The sequence below is a fragment of the Callionymus lyra genome, chromosome 1, assembly GCF_982586985.1.
Source record: "Callionymus lyra chromosome 1, fCalLyr1.hap1.1, whole genome shotgun sequence".
Taxonomy (NCBI): Eukaryota; Metazoa; Chordata; class Actinopteri; order Syngnathiformes; family Callionymidae; genus Callionymus; species Callionymus lyra.
Genome location: NC_141818.1, coordinates 23,399,514 through 23,416,943, shown reverse-complemented (window position 1 = coordinate 23,416,943; position 17,430 = coordinate 23,399,514). Strand labels below are relative to the sequence as shown.

The 17,430-nt window shown below is 38.4% G+C and overlaps 3 protein-coding genes across 3 annotated transcripts; 2 read left to right on the top strand and 1 right to left on the bottom strand.

The window, feature by feature from the left end:
• The first annotated feature begins 675 nt into the window (after positions 1 to 675).
• Positions 676 to 5,038, top strand: sdf2l1 (stromal cell-derived factor 2-like 1). Its single transcript, XM_087797816.1, has 3 exons — positions 676 to 906; positions 3,478 to 3,674; positions 4,049 to 5,038. Exons 1-3 carry the CDS (start codon positions 729 to 731, stop codon positions 4,325 to 4,327), a joined length of 654 nt encoding a protein of 217 aa, XP_087653942.1. The 5' UTR covers positions 676 to 728; the 3' UTR covers positions 4,328 to 5,038.
• A 768-nt stretch (positions 5,039 to 5,806) lies between these two features.
• On the bottom strand, positions 5,807 to 16,874 carry top3b (DNA topoisomerase III beta). The gene is made up of 18 exons (XM_087797792.1): positions 16,700 to 16,874; positions 13,855 to 13,986; positions 13,247 to 13,353; positions 13,068 to 13,142; positions 12,695 to 12,891; positions 12,290 to 12,446; positions 12,088 to 12,201; positions 11,561 to 11,651; positions 11,235 to 11,389; positions 11,029 to 11,134; positions 10,525 to 10,671; positions 9,357 to 9,530; positions 9,030 to 9,158; positions 8,422 to 8,571; positions 8,102 to 8,202; positions 7,744 to 7,945; positions 6,879 to 7,066; positions 5,807 to 6,638 (listed from the first exon to the last, which is right to left on the bottom strand). The coding sequence occupies exons 1-18, from the start codon at positions 16,767 to 16,769 to the stop codon at positions 6,366 to 6,368; spliced, it is 2,568 nt and encodes an 855-aa protein (XP_087653918.1). The 5' UTR covers positions 16,770 to 16,874; the 3' UTR covers positions 5,807 to 6,365.
• Positions 13,999 to 16,033, top strand: LOC148088571 (uncharacterized). The gene is made up of 3 exons (XM_087797804.1): positions 13,999 to 14,543; positions 14,643 to 14,818; positions 15,740 to 16,033. The coding sequence occupies exons 1-3, from the start codon at positions 14,529 to 14,531 to the stop codon at positions 15,966 to 15,968; spliced, it is 420 nt and encodes a 139-aa protein (XP_087653930.1). The 5' UTR covers positions 13,999 to 14,528; the 3' UTR covers positions 15,969 to 16,033.
• Positions 16,875 to 17,430: the final 556 nt, after the last annotated feature.

Here is a 17,430-nt window from a genome sequence, read left to right as displayed (position 1 = left end):
AAAATGGTGGATCTTTATAGTAGAATATTCAGGTTAACGCCTCTAGTCAAATGTACATGTAGGATTGGTCAGTAACTGTAAACACTTGATTCTAAGATGGCCGGTCGCACGTGATCGTAGTGGAAACTTACCAAAGTTGTTGACTTCTAGAGAGAGAGTTTGTTCCCAGCAACTTACTGGACTGTTGTGTCTTTCAGTGGGAGTTTTCAAACAGGTGTCCACATATTTGCTGGGAGTCTGGGGTTGTTTAATCTTTCTGTGTGTGTGAGGCTTTGTGACCTCGGCCTTGTGTTGCAGTCAGTGAATGCAATGCAAGAATAGGATTATTTAATATGAATTAAATATGAAAGATTATCAGTTAATCAAGTGACCATTTGAAATGTGTGTTAAATCTAGATGATTGATTACAGTAAAGTTGTCATTTCCTTACAATAACCATCCAAGACGTGTTTGTAATTATTTTATCCAACATCACGCTTATCAATTTACTTTAGTTTCTATGAATTTTTTTCACAGTTTAATCGTCTTATATTCAAAACGCATTTAAATGATGTGGTAATAAGTTGCAGTTTGAAGCTGTCAGTGACAGAAGCCCAGCTGCTGTCTTCACACTCGTCCACGCACTCTCTCGCCGCTGTGAGCTGGCGGCCTCTGATTGGCTGACACGGTTTGCTCTCGATCGAAGGCGACCTCCAGTCACCGAGCGCCAGTGGGATCCGACAACAAAGATGGAGAAGGTGGTCGCGATGCGGGCTCTGCTCGAGGCTCTCCTGCTCGTGCTGGTGTGCGCCGTGTGCGGAGGGACAGACACGGAGGGCAACGACGTCACTTGCGGGTCTCTCGTCAAGCTGCTCAACACGAAGCACAATGTCCGGCTTCATTCTCACGACGTCAAATACGGTTCAGGTAACATCTCTGACACACGAGGGTTTCAAACGTCATATTTATGGTTGACAGAACATCGTGTATGGATGCTGTAGCCTTAGTTTAATTCATCAATGTTTTCGACATTTATTACGAGTACATGTGTGGGTTAAGCTAGCACCAATGAGGAAACATGCGGAAATTCTCGAGCATTCTCATGTCAATGCTCTGTTCGTGATGCTATTCCTTTAAAGTGTATTGACGGCCACAGTGTTTAAACAAACCCCTCTGTATTTAACTCATGTACGTTAATAATACTTCACATTAAGGTCGTTTCCTTCTTACTCATTTAACGAGTCACTTCTATGGTGTAAATATTTGAACTCGTACATAAATCATTATTATTTAGTGACTCGGGTGTCATTTTTACCAGCCCATGACATATAGGATGCCCCTCCATCTAACACACACTTTAATTCAAACTTCCTGTGTTTTCCTGTCATAAAATGACATCGGAAGTTGTAGCTACAGACTTTCATAGGAAAGGGGGGTTTGCAGACTTTCTATTAGTGTTTAAGTGACCTGACAATACATTTTTTTTATTTTTACACTTTCCCACAATTTCTTTCTCTGTTTTACCGGCTCCTTAAAATGGCATCATACTTGCAACATAGATGGATGGCTGTATAATATCTTGTGCTAAAGCTATTATACTGTACTGCTCTGTGAACACCTGTATACAAATGAATAAAGGCTTAAAAAAGCCTTAATATGTCAAGTCTTATCTTGCATCTATACATTACTCATAACCAGAAACCTACAGTCACATGACCCATCTGTCTGTCGGTCCTACTCCTGTAAGGTCCACTAGAGACACGGGTTTGTGGAGGTTCATACAACTCATATATTTGGAGAGAAAGTGAGTATGAGCCACATGTCGTCATTGATATGTCTTTTAGCTTTTTTGTAAAGAAAATCGTGTAGACCCCAAACAGTGGGGTCACAGTAGGGTCGCAGTGGGGAAGGCTGTCCTTCTCATTTAGACATATGACAAAGTAAAAAGACAAACAGGCAAGACTGTTAGAAAGAGAATGCTTGACTTCGAAATTGTGTGTGAGACTGTAGTGAGAAGTGGAATAAACTTGGGCACACAAGTATGAAAGCATCCTACGTCAGTTGGAGCTTGTTCTGCTCCTTCGTCTGAATGACTAATTTGCAACTTTTTGTAAACGCTGATGTCGTACAATAATGCCTGAGAAGCAGATCCAATGTTTTCAAATTAATTTACTGTTGTACCCTTGTAGACTTGGAACCAAGATATGTATTTGTGTGTGTTGTGCAAGAAAGGCCTATAGGCATTAGGCCTGGGTTTCGATTGAACATTTTTCCGATAACGGTATCAATGATACTGATGGCTTTACTTGATACTGGTTCCTTAACAATACTTTTTCGATGCCACTTTCATAAGATCAATTTTAACAAAAATAAAATGACATTACACGTATTACAAACTCCACTAAAATGTCCAGCTTTGATACGTTTCCACTGCAAGCTGATTTCCTACAGAAACGTAATGACAAATGATTTTCAGTGCAAAATAACACTTGCTAACAAGTGACAACTTAATGATTTTCTGCCTTTAGCACTTATCAGTTTTCCTTCAAAAAATCAACATACACTTGTGTGTTCCGAAAGTGGCGACCAAAAGACGAAGAATGTTTCGATACTTGGTACTACAGAATATTTTTGAGTACCTCAAAAGAACAGAAATTCAATACCCAGCCCTTATCACAATACTATGACAACGATACAATATATAGGATTAAGGATACATTTTAATATTGCCCAAGTACTTGACTATGGCATTGCAGAATTTACAGATTGGGTGGCTCTTGACCAAGTTGCAACCGCTTTCATTTGTTGTTATTGTTTCTTACCACATTTTTGCTGATGACATCCAGCTCTACTGCTCATTTGATCCAATTGAGCCCCGGAGGCTGAACAGCTTACTCAATTGTTTGCTAGAAATCAATGGCTGAGTGAAAACACTTTGCAGCTAAATGTGGACAAAACTGAAACTTTGGTTATTGCTCCTGATGATAATGTTCCAGGGTTGAGTCAGTACTTGGGTGACTTAGGCCAGTCTGTCAAACTGAGCCTGAGAAACTTGGGTGTTGTATTTGACAAAGACATGTCTCTTGTTCAACACTGCAGAAAACTGACCAGAAACTGTTTCCTTCAACTAAGAAAAAATCTCTTAACTCAGGAAAAGGATCTGGAGCTTGTAATCCATGCACTTGTGTCTTCTCGTCTGGACTATTGTAACAGTTTATTTTGGTATCTGAACAAGAAGGAGCTGTCTCGCCTGCAGTAAATACAAAACTCTGCAGCAAGAATTCTGACCCGCTCTAGTAGAAGAACTCTCTCTGATCCTTAAAACTCTTCACTGGCTGCCCGTTTCTTTCAGGGTCAATTTTAATATTACTTTCAATTCTACTCATGGTCAGACCCCTCCTTCCATCAGTGATCTGATCCAGCCTTACACCCCAGCTCGGGCTCTTAAGGCCTTTCAGTTAGTTCACCGCAGTTTTGTGTTTGCATGTGTCAATGCAGGCAGTGGTCAGCAGTCTGTGACGGGAGTGGAAATTGCAGATGATGCCAACAGTTACTGGCAGATCCGAGGCAAGCCCAACCGCCCTTGTCAGCGTGGGACAGCCATTAAATGTGGACAAGCAATTCGTATCACTCATATGAAGACTGGTCGAAACTTGCACACACATCACTTCAGCTCACCTTTATCCAACAATCAGGTAAGTTGGCTGCCAGAGGTCCATTTCTTAGCCTTTTATAAAATCATCAAGTCATTCTACCGTGAGCCTTTTGGGTGTCTACAAAAGTTTCTTTCTATTTATTGAAAAGTTTAGTTGTGGTTCATACTTGGATTTAGTGATGTGCCGATGAACTACTTTACCCACAGTTGTTGAAATTTGTCATTTTAATCTTGTTAAATATTTTTTTTTAATGAACAATTTACTATGTTATATGTGGGGAATGTCGGACGATGAATGGACGCCATGTCTCGATTGGTATCTTTATATATGGCTATAAAATGTCATACACGTTTGTTTGATATTACACCTAGTCACCAAAAAATTTAAATAAAATCTATTTTCTCTGTCAACAGGAAGTAAGCGCCTTCGGAGAGAACGGTGAGGGCGATGATCTTGATGCGTGGACAGTGCAGTGTGACGGCGTCAACTGGGAGCGTGATGAGACCGTACGGTTCAAGCACAGCAGTACAAACGTGTATTTAAGTGTCACGGGTGAGCAGTACGGCCACCCCATCAGAGGCCAGCATGAGGTCCACGCCATGAACACGGCTAATCAACATAACTGGTGGCGTACAATGGAGGGTGTTTTTATACAGCCAAGCCAGGAGCCACTACGCCATGATGAACTTTGACCTTTAGCGCCACAAACCTATGGATGAGGTTGATTGTTTTGTACAATTTAAACTTTCGTAATAGAGCTTCAAATAATGAAAAAAAACAGTTGCCCCTGATGAAAAATGTTTGCAATCTTTTTTTTTAATGTCTAAATATTCTGTCAACCACAACTATTCTTCCTTTTGCATCTGTATGAACACTTGAACAAAATTTGTGCACAGATTGATTTAAAATTGCATTACAGACTTAAGACATTTTTTATTTCAATTTTATTTTATTGTCCTGCTGATTCTTTTCAAGAAGTGAAGTGCAAATTGGCCGCACAATCTTTTTTGAAATGGTGTGTGTATGATTGCCTTGTGTGTGTGAAGCAAGATACAGAAAATGTTTAAATATTTTTTTTATCAATGGACCCCATTGCACTTCACATATTTATTTCTTATGCTGAAACTGGAGCAGAAACGGATATGCGGACAGTAATGGGTTGAGACCAAAAGAAAGATAAAGAGAGTGTTGATGGTGGAAAGGTGCTCTCCATACAAAAGTCAAGAGGTGGTGAAAGTTTTCTTAGACGGTTCAGAAGCCCCAGCCGTGCATCTACAGTGTGTCTTGTACTCTGAGACATTTTCAAATCAAACAGTTTGATTTACAATTACAAGCTTCTACCATGTTTCTCCTTTATTAAGTTCAGTGCTTTGTAATCTTCAATAAAAAGTGCTCAGAGAACATTTATGTCCTTCATGTTTAGTGTGGTCAGAGGTGGGCCAGAAAAATGGAATAGGTTAGGAACTTATGGATTATGCTCGGTCGCAATTGTAAATAAGAACTTGATCTCTATCTAGATGCCTGGTTTTAGGAAGAATAATAAAAACTCAATATGCTGGAACATAGTTTAGCAACAATTCTACATTTCGATGTAAATGGAGAGTCTCAGATAATTTGTCCAATTTCATTCTTTTGGGCCATTGAAACACTACCACTGTAGGCTGAAATGATGTCACCACGTGAACCAGATAGTCTGGTTTTTCCGATTTTCTTTTCATTCTCATAGTGTAACAGCCATTGAGGTCTCCTGCTAATATTGGTCATGTGCTCTTTTTTCTTAGCTGGCTTCAACAATAGCCACCAACTCACCTTTATACTATTCGTTATTTGAAGCTTCCAGTACCATTCTTCTCAGTCCAGTAGAGTTTCATGAAGAGAACAGATTCATCAGGGGTTTCTCTGTCCAACAATATTTGTCATCATAAATAGTTTTTATGTCCCATCTAATAGTAATTCAAAAGAAAAGTTATAGCATATCCTGCACCAATAACTTTGAGTGAACATCTTGGCTGTGATAAGAAAACATCAAGGTAAAGGGCGGCACCTTTAAATATAAATTAAACTAGACCGTTGAAATCAATGAAGTTTATTAATGGTTTCAATAAAATATTTTTATGAAGATGCAACATCATAAATTAAGGCACTTGTTTAATAATGCTAATGCAACCGAAATTATTTTAGAATGTTTATTGAAAAAAAGACGTATGTAAATTACATTTCTATAAACATCAACAAGCATCATTTTTGCAGCTGTTCATAACAAAAAGAATTCATCGAATTTCATAAAATTCAGTTCCATCAGCGTATCTAAATAACTAACATTTATCATTGTAAATTAGATGATAAAATACAAAACCAGCAAAAGTCCTTTTGTTCCCTTCATCCTGTCAATATGTATTGCAAGGTTTTACAGACGGTCTACTCCAGTACTGCTCACTAATGTTTCACCTTTAAGGTTTAACTTTCAAGAGAGTTAACATAATCAACGTTCAAGGTTTTTTTGCGCCACATGTTAAGCTGCATGATTATGATGAGCAGGATCTGAATTCCTAAAAACATAAAAGTTATTAAAAAAAAGATAGAATTTGAGCAGTATGCGTGTAACAAGAACTAAATATGAAATTGTAAACTGTGACACAGTTGTGGATGTTTTAATTTCCAAAAAAAAACAAAATGTTCAACCTAACATTCGAATTTTTATACACAATATCTACATGCAAAACACACCGACTACACAAAATATGCTGCCAATGCTGCCATTTTATCTTTCGGTTTTTTAGGATTTCCATAGCGCCCTCTTCCACGTCCTCGTCTGGGTGCACCTCCACGATGCGACGGGTGCCTCATGGTGGCGTGCTTAAGCTCCACAAAATCCCTGAAGACTTGATCACAGAAGACACAGCCAGTGTACTGCGTTTGTCCAGTAGGGAGTGGACTGTGGCTCTTATTGAAGTCAACCGCAACCAGAGCTGCATCACAAGTGTCGCAGCTTTCCGTCGCAATCTAAGATGAAGAGCAAAACGAATCACTTTTTTAGAACAAAGTAAATGACATTTTAACAACATAAACAACTATTTTATGCAACTATCATTTGTTTTGTTAACTTCTTAAGGAATAATATTTCTCTGCATGAGTATATTGACATATTTTAGCCTTTGAAACAATACATTAATCAGTATTTGGGACTGTAGCATGAATATAAGAAAAATAATGTTTTATTTTAAACTTTCTAGACGGACTCACCTGAACTCTATGAGCATCCTTGAAGAAGTGAACCACCACATTGCATTTATTGCAAGCCATCTTCCACTTTGGCCCAGATATTGGATCGAGCACCAACACACCATTCTCACATTCCACACACTGCCCGATTCCCAGAGCGTTAAGGGAATGGTGGCAGGAGGGATGGGTGCACTCATTGCATCCAACACCTGAGACAGAAGACAAACAAACGAAAATAAACGTGTTATACATTATTTTTAATTCTCTCTAGATCACTGATGAAGATGGCTCGATCTATTACTGGAAGGAAACTGTAGAGACCAACTCCGCAATCCCCATGAATTTAAAAACAACCAAAAAGGACCACAATAATGCATTGGTTTAGGGGAAATTTTACCCTATTGTTTAACATTATAAACACCATTGGACGGACAGACTCATCAAATTTACATTCAACTGTTGGATCTGATAGTGTCGCTATTGTGATTGTGTGTCAATCTATAATGTAATATAATCTATGTTTTTCATCTTAATTTCAATTTTGGATTTTTATAGACCATCGGCAAATTATTTTTTTTTAAATATGAATACATAAATGTTATCAAACTGAGATTTAATACAAACAAATTAGGTTACTCATGTGTTCACATTATCAAGACTTTTTGAAAATGAAATCCAAGACACATTAATTACAATTAAGGCCTCATTTATAGATTCATGAATGCATTTTATGATCTGCAGGAACCCTGTAAATGTAAGTTGGTGAAACATGGTCGCTTGAGACACATGAAGCAATATCAATAAACATGAATGATTACACATCACAATCATTACTATGGGGGTTAGGGTTATTATTTATTCTTTTTTTTTTTTTAAACTTGCTTACCTTTCTTCATGTCACGGAATGGTGGATTGCTGAAGCAGTAGGGACAGAGAGGGTAGGTCTTGCCTCTGGCTCCGGAAGTCCATAACACCAACTCAAAGTCATCCAGAGGACAGCGGAGCTCCTTATACAGTTTGATGGCTCCATTGGAGGGAAGGCTGTAAGTCTCATCGCAGTGGGAGCAATGAAGTCTGCTTGGCTTGGCCTACATTAACGAGTAAAGAGGAGAATTGCTAGGAATTCTTGGTCTAAAAAACTATGGCTGTGTAAAGTCCATTATTCCTCTATTTCTATACATTTGATTTTTAGCAATAACATGAAGGTCTAAACCTTCCCCACCAGCTCAGATTTGTAGGCTCACCTGTATGTATTTCATGAAGCGGTGGCACTTTCCACAGCGGGATAATGGCTTCCCAGATTCAGCGATCGGAGAGAAGGACACTTCCATCAACTCATCCATGCCTGCATGTGAAACATACAAAACATAATTGACTTGCATACAACCTTCATTAAAAGTAGGATTATGAAACAAATAAATCCATATATAAAACCATTCAAGATCAGCCATAAAAATTACATTTATAACCCAAGGTGTGTGGAATACCGAACATTGACAAAAACGTAAAAACAAAAATAAGGTAGTACTTGATATTTGCTTAGCAAGTAATTGAGGAATCTTACCAGAGATAGAATCCACAAAATAGTGAAACTTCCTCCTAAAGATGTCCAGTGCATGCTGGAGGACCTGATGGAAGTTGGCTTTTCCTGCTGCAATGAGGTTGAGTTGTTTCTCAACAGCACTGCGAATGGTTGGTAGCACAAGCTCTGCATCTGTACACACACACACACACACACACACACACACACACACACACACACACACACACACACACACACACACACACACACACACACACACACACACACACACACACACACACACACACACACACACACACACACACACACACACACACACACACACACACACACAAAAAGTACAGTACGTCTCGCTTTATCAGCTCATCGATACTTGTCGAGTGTAATAAAACAGTTAATACTAATTTGCCGTGTCATGTTCTGACAACCTGCTTTTGTCTTCATTTGTCTCAGCTTAAAAAATGATGACAGTTTAACAGTCAACCTCTGCTTTCTTACTGCAATTACTGACATCATTTAATCACTTGATAATTTGTCTTAATCTATCGGAAATGTTTTATATCTTGTGCTGTTAAACAATAAAACTTTAATCATAATATCTTAATTTTGGATAATGAAAGTCTACTTACCTATTTTGTAGTATCCATGGACCAGAACAATTCCCAGGTTTGTCGGCTTCAGCTTGCGTCCACTCTCTACAGTCACATAGTTTCTTTGGCAGATGTTGTTCATGTGGACAGGGATGCTTGCATCAGTACCTATAGTAATAGTAGTAAAGTCATACGTTTTGGTTTAAAATGGCAAGATATTTTGACAACACAATTTATATTTACACACTGAAGTGTGAAAGTAAGTTGTTTTTTTTCAATCTTAAAACTTATACAGATTATTTTAGAGACAGTACGGGGACCAGCTATGTTGGATCCTGTTTAGAATGAAAGCCAAGTGAGCAGTACCAATTCCATGCCTCTCCATAAGAGTGATGAGCTCAGCTTCAGTCAAGTAGTCGGGTGGGTTGGTGTGCTTCTCCACAAGTTTGATTTCATCCACTGAAAAACTGTCTCCCCGCTGACACTCAGGCAAGGCTTCTTCTTCAGGGATGCCCTGCCATGGCATTAAAGCTGTGTAACCTATGGGAGAAAACATTGACTCTTGAAATATTTTCCAGTGACCCAGTGAAAATAAACACATTCAAGGCGACTAAATGATTGACTGCTTGTGTTAAAGGTATTTTTCAATCTTGAGACCAATACCATCCGTGTCACATCTCATGCTTTTCCCATAACTGCCTCTCAAGTTTGTGCTCAACAGGATCATCCAGCCAAGTAGACCAACCTCTTACAATCTTAACAACATATTTCAATTTCATTAAATATTTTATTTAAAGGTTTAAATATGTGATTAAGCACTGAAGAAACACTTTTCATTTCAAACTATTGTTCCCATTTTTAAATAGATTTTGTAGACGTTGTAGTAGCATCAGAATGGTCAGTCGAACAAATGCGTTTTTAGTATCCCTTTGTCGTCTCTGAGTCAAGGTGAACAACCTCAAATAGATAAAACTGAAAACACAACAGGAGTTCCAGAAAATCAAGGAAAAGCCTGAACAAATAGAAACGTCTTAAGGTGTTTCTTGAAGGAGTCAGTAGACTCCATCAAGCGCGAAGAGAGAGGAAGATTGTTCCAAAGCTTAGGAGCAACAGCCTGGAAGGATTTCTCTCCTCTGGTCCTGAACCGTGTGCGAGGAACCATCAGTAGATTCTGATCCACAGACCTAAGTAGTCACTGAGATGCTAATTAAGTGTTGGTCTTAAAAGATCAAGACATGCTTCTGTCTTACTTGAATTTTGGGGATTTAAGGTCATAAGGAGTCTTCTGTAATCTTCCAGATGAAGCGAAAATTAAAGATTTATCCACTTTGTGTTTTCTGACCGACTGTGATCTGGAGAAACATTCATGTGACAATGATGGTGCAGTTACACTTCTGTGTGGCGTCTACTCCGTCATTAAAAACATCCTAGTGAAGCCATGAAATAAAATACAACTCTCATCACTTCACAATCAATAAAAAAAGAAGCTTACACAGACACACACAACAACATGAGCCAAAAACAACATGATTACCTGCTGATATGAGAGTTTTTCCCTCACAGGTGAATCCCTCACCACCAAGAATGAAGCTGATGGTCGTCTGCAGGTACTTGCAGTCCGGGCTGACGGTGGCAATGAAATGTCTTGTAATGTACTCATAGACCTGCCAGCTGTCGGATCCTAGTATATTAAATACATTTAGGATTATTATTACAAATAAATATTCACAAATGTGAAGTATGTCCCAGACAATTGACAACATCTTGGATGGTAAATAAGATTCTTAATAAAAAGTTTTATTCCACAAATTAAGAATTTAGAATGTAGCTATGTTAATGACAGTTTCAAAGAAATTCATGTAACACAATCACATTTGGTTGAATTTGTTTGTACTAAAATACAAAACACGCTTCTTTTTTTTGCAGTAAATAAAATCCCTACTTCTGCATGAAGAAAAGTTTATTTATTTATTTTTAAACAGATAATGAGGTTATAAAAGTATTAAGGTTTTTTGGTACAGTGTGAATAATGATATACCAAGTTCTGCTTCTGTGGCTGCACGCATGGGAGTGATGGGTGGATGGTCTCCAGCATCGCTTCCCTTTCTGGGCGGATTCATGCCGGTTGAAAGAAGAATATTTACCTAAAAAAGAATACAGATTTGAATCACAGTCCTGCATATCACAATGATACTATTGACTGTCTTTATATAAATTGTATGTGTGCAAGTCTTTAGTGTGAACCTCTTGTCCCCAAACAGGATGGTTGCTTTGCTGTTTTAGTGTTCCTTTCAGGTCGAAGTTCGTGGGATAATGAGTCGTCTCCGTACGTGGATAGCTGATGTAGCCTTGAGTGTAAAGACGCTCTGCTATCTGCATGGTGTGCTGTGGACCAATGCCTGAAATTGAATAAAACATGCATTTATAATTTAATAAAGAAAATATTCTTAAGCAATCCCTTCAAAGTATGTTTGAAATGCATGTCTCTTCAACTCTAGTATAAAATGAGATCCTTAATATTCATAGGAACCAAGTATGACAAGTTAGAAATATCCCAAACAAGTACTTGCCTAGAGCAGAGCTGGCAACTCTTAACAACTCAACTGTGTTTAAGGCCTGTGGCCTTTGTTTGGATTTCTCTTTCTTAGTGACCGAATCAACCTGTCACAATCAGAGAAAAATAAAGTTTAAATCGATGCTTTTTTTGAAACAGCAGTTACAAGACAATCCGAAAATATATGACTTTGTTTAGTTTGTAAGCATTGGTTGTCCGACAGACCATTTAATAACACCAGGGCCAAACAAGGAACTTTTTCTTGCCTGTTGCTTTCAGGCTATACTATAGCCGAGTGTTATGTAAAATGTACAAACACAGTTGCTGTTGTAGCTTAGAGATAGAGCTACTTGTCCTCATTTCATCCTTCTTCAAAAGTATCATATGAAAATATATTTCCTGTTAGGGAATAATAATGTTTTTCTAGTTCGATTAAAAAAGAATTTCCTGAAAGGACAACCATACATTTGATAGTTTATCATTGTAAACTGACCAAATACTAGTTGGCAAAAGCAAAAACCTTACTATTGTGACCGGTCTTACCTTTGCTTCGTCGCAGGTCTTTGTGAGGTTGACAAACATCTGACCCACATCCCTGTCAAACACCCTATGTCTGTTCCAGTTTAGCATTAAGGAAAACTCCTTTCCTTTACAAACCTGTGCATAAAAACATAAAGTACTGTGAACACCACATATAAACATTGTGAAGTTTGTAAATAAATAGGCATGGATTCTCAGAGAGTACCTTCGCTTGAAGGACCCAGTATGTCTCAGATTTGAACGACTGGATCTTATCGTGACGCTCCACACAGAAGCCTAGTGTTGGGGTTTGGCATGGTCCAAATGAAATCAATGACGAGTCAAGATTTCCATATTTTCCTTGGAAATATTTTGTTTGGAATCTGAAAATGATAAACAAGTCAGGTTGTTAGAGTTTTTTAACAAGTATGAGAAAGAAAAATCGTAAACTGGAGGTGGAAATGTTACAGAATGGATTTAATATTTTGCTTAATAAAGTTCTACCTAACCTAACCTAATTAGTCCCTATGTATAAATAACAAACTAACATACATAGTCCGTTTTGATGACAATAAACAGAACCATAGAATGAATGACACACAAATATGGACGTAACAAAAGAAGCAAGTACCGTGTAAAGGCACAGCCTATACGTAGATCCAGCTCCTGTCTTGCATCCACAGAAAGAGCCTCATTTTTATTGGGACAGCCAAGGGAATTCATAGCATTCCAGATGTCAGTATCAGTAATAGAGCTGAACTTGGCCCGATAGATCCTTTGTGCGACACCACCGCCTTGGTTCATCACTGGCTCGACGGCATCAAGGACCTAAAAGACAGTCAAGGTCATTATCACCTTACAACAGTTGTTATTGGAAGAATATACAGTTAAAGAAGTACAACTATTATTATCATCATTAATCATTTTCCTGAAAATACTGACACAATCGAGTCCATTGAACACTTCTGCTTTAAATTTGACCAACATTTATCCTTGTCTTTCACCTCAAAGCAGATGTTTTCGCCTTCTTTGTCGCAGTCCAACCATAACACTACATAATCACAGCCCTTGCCTTCAACCTGAAAAAAATAAATAAATGCACAAACATAAAATAAACATGGTAAAATGTGCTGTTAAAGACTATGATAAGCACATTTCAAGTGTAATTAATGCATGTCATTACCTGTAGGAATTTAACCATGTTGAGTTTAGGATTGGCTTCTTTTTTCTCCGTTGGGGCTTGAACGAAAAGCTCTGCAGGGTCCACCTTATCCCAGTTGTTGTATTTACCTTGATAAAACAAACATTATTTTCATCAAGGTTTGAAGAACTGACCATCACACAACCACCTTGATTCAGTTTCTTACATTCTTACAGGTCAGCGTACAAAAATGTTTTACATCTTCAACTAGAATACAGCACAAAATGCTGCTAAGGAGCTATGAAGTATGAACTTTTTTTTATATTTCACCTTTTTGAATACAGTATTTTACAGTCAAGACAGAATGCACACACACAACAGAGGACCATGCCTGAAAGAGAATCCATGAATTATTTTTTCCATTTTTGATTCGTTTGTATCCTGTGCTTTTCCAAGTCACTTAGAAGGCACTTAGAAGCCATATATGCCATAGAATGACAACACTACAGAGCAGCGCCAAAATCAAATCACTGCTGGCCCACTTCAAACAAACCATGAAAGTTTCTATGACATATTTTCATCCGTGTTTGAGTTATTCACTTTACAATTGAACAACATAGAGAAACAAAAAATGATACTCATTTTCTTACCAATGAAGTCAAGACTCATCACGTGTCCACAAACAGAGGTCATCTTGTAACGGACCATTTGGCCTTGGAAGCTGCCATTGTAGTCATGAACTGAGCAGGCTCCATTCAGTCCCTTTCTACTTGTACAAGAACCTAATTACCAAGGTAGAAACACAAAAACAATGTTCAATTAAATTGTTTGTTGCAGCCCAGTGGTGTTGTCCTTATCTGAACAACTTCTGTGACTGCACGGAGCCAGTGTTTCAGTAAACAAATGTGAAAACCCTGGTTAAGCTTTTGTGGATTCATTTTGAACAGGGAAGACATTACAACTTTCTACCTTTTATTCTAACTGCAACTTTGAACATAAAATAATTGATGTTCCTTTTGAGGCAACATATTTTAAATATAATAAATGTCATCTGATTTAACTAATCTGATGCAAAGATGCACAAGGTTGTTACGACCACATGACCCCATGAGACGTCAAACAATGCTTCCGCGATGATTCAGTTAAGTGCTTTAAAGTGACATCCGCTTTTGAATACAATTACCTGCTCAAGGTTGAACACTAAATGAACCAGGACAGACAGGATTGTAGACTGTGGGGTGAATATGTCATCATGCTTTGGGTATAAAGCCTCGAGTTTTGCACTCTACTGTCCTGTGAACAGTTAGAGATTTTGAAGCAAGACATGGAACATGTCCAGGTAAGGCTTGATTTTGGCCAAAGACTGATTGAAATATATATATTTTTCATCTTTATCAATGCAGCTTTGATACCAAAACAAACTTTGTTGTGTGTCTAGCTCCTCCGTGTATGCATCTTTGGTCTACTGGTCCTCCACCAGTGCCTGGCCATGCCCCTGGGCAACCAGTGTGTGGACGACTCCTTCTGTACTTACAGCTTGCATGACTACTACAGTCAACTAGTCAACCTTCCCAGCCACATCAACGAGCGCAGCATTGCTACCTGGACCTACATGTAAGTAACACTTTTTAAAACTCGTCAATGGGAGGGTTCATTTGAATAAATCTGTATTCTTTTTGGCACACCTGGGTGTTGTATTTGACAAAGACATGTCTCTAGTGAAACACTGTAGAAAACTGACCAGAAACTGTTTCCTTCAACTGAGAAAAATCTCTAAACTTAGGAAAATGTTGTCACAACATGATCTAGAGCTTGTAATCCATGCGTTCGTGTCTTCTTGCCTGGACTACTGCAACAGTTTATTTTCATGTCTTAACAAGAAGGAGCTCTCTCGCCTGCAGTTGATAGAGAACTCTGCAAGGGATAATTCTGAACTGCTCAAGTAGAAGAACTCACATTTCTCCGATCCTTAAAACTCTTCACTGGCTTCCAGTTTCTTTCAGGATCAACTTTAAAATTCTGGTTCTTACTTCAGAGCTATTCATGGTCAGGCTCCTCCTTACATCAGTGATCTGATCCAGCCTTACACCCCAGCACGGGCTCCGAGGTCTGTGGATCAGAATCTACTCATGGTTCCACGCACACGGTTCAGGACCAGAGGAGAGAAATCCTTCCAGGCTGTTGCTCCTAAGCTTTGGAACGATCTTCCTCTCTCTTTGTGTTTGATGGATCTACTGACTCCTTCAAGAAACATCTTAAGACGTTTTTATTTGTTCAGGCTTTTCCTTGATTTTCTGGAACTCCTGTTGTGTTATCAGTTTTACCTTGACCTTTAAAGTATATACTTTATTGAATATTGTTTTGATTGTTTAGGCGCTTTGTGACCCTGGTCTGGAAAAGCGCTATACAAAAAAATGACTTACTTACTTACACATATGGGATTTGTTGTCTTTTAGATTGCTCTTTGATGGCCCGTTTTGGAAATGAGGTGCTTTATGGGACAGACCTAAATCTTTTTTTTTTTTTCTCCATCAGAGAGAACATCGACTTGAACCGCATCCCCCAAGTGATCCATGAGGCCAGCTGCCACACCAGCCACAACTGCAGAGGACTGGACACCTCGTTCGGTGTGGAGACCATCCCTGTGGCCCTGAGGATGCCTGTGCTGAAGAAGAATCCCAATTGTTTTCCTACCGCGAGCTACTCCCTAGATTTCGAGTTAATAACTATTGCTTGTATATGCGCCATCTCCAGGCACAGCTAAGAAAACACACTCTTAACACCGGGAAATGTTGAAAAAAATTAAATAAAACACAAGATCCAAGTTCATCTTCGTATCACTCTTTTATCTTTTGTAAAGCTTTTTGTTTAGCATTATGCGTACATTGTGAATTTCTCTTGGAAATCAATAAAGTATATGTACATCTAGATCAGGGGTGGGCAATTAAATTTCTTCAAGGGCCACATTAAATTCTGTGAATGTTCTAAGGGGCCGTTGAGAAAAAGAAAGACGAGAAAATCCCTAAAAAAAAGGACAAGCGTCATTAGGCCGTTACATTTATTAAGCTTAATAAGCTGCAATTATATTCTTGTACGAGTTTTTTTCAAAACATTTCTTCAACTAACTTTAAATATTTTGAGGGATTAATATATACTCAAAAAAGTATACACAAAAAGGAGGGAAAAGGTAAATAAGTGTTGTAAATGAATAATAAATACAAAAATCACTTTATAATGAATTAGAACCATTTATACATGATCATACTTTGACATTACAAGGGCCACATAAATACAGTCAATGGGCCGCATGTGGCCCCCGGGCCGCACTTTGCCCAGGTCTGATCTAGATGTTTATGTGATACATGTTAAGCACTGTATACATCCATGCTATTTTCACTCACAAATTATTGAAAACAAAACAATTTTTTTGATAAATGCTTTGTTGCAAGCGCAGCCATTACAATGAAACAAGGGACAAGAGGAGCAGAATGTTACCTTTGGAGAGAATCTTAGCGATAGACTGAGCGAGCGAGGGTTTCTCTGCGACCATCAACACCGTCCTCATGGTGACCGAAGAGCTTCGATCTGTCACGGATCGAACACATGAAACGGTTCAAACTAGAGGTGGTGACGATACTAGTGACTGACAACAGACAAAACACGAGCCACAAAGTCCGCACGACCTAGCACGCATGCGCGCACATGCGCGAAGGACAATATAGTATCATTTTATACGGCAACTCAACAGGGTCATATCACGTTGTTCTGCGCTTATTATGTGACCGCGGAAGTGTGACGTCAGCCAAGACAAACTCTTTTTTTTAATTGAGAAAAAGCCTATTTGTATCACTAAGATGACTAGTATAAATTAAGTCTTTCTCTGTAGCTTTAAATATAATCGTGAGCTTAAAAAATGGAATCATTATCTTGCAAGTGTCTGGTATCAAAACAAAATAAAAATGAGCTAGACAAGCTGAAATGGAGATTATTCAGAAACTCTCTGTAGTTAATTCCCTTCCTTATGGAATATTATCTATGATAAGAAAATGTAGTCTGCTGTCTCGTTTTCTAGTAAAATAATTATGTTATAAAACTTTTTTTGTGTAAATATTTATCCATTTTAAGCAGTGGTGCTGTTATTCAGTTTATTACGTTTAAAGTTGTCTTCAGAAACACATGACATCACTGATCTGATCCAGCCTTAAACTCCAGCTCGGGCTCTGAGG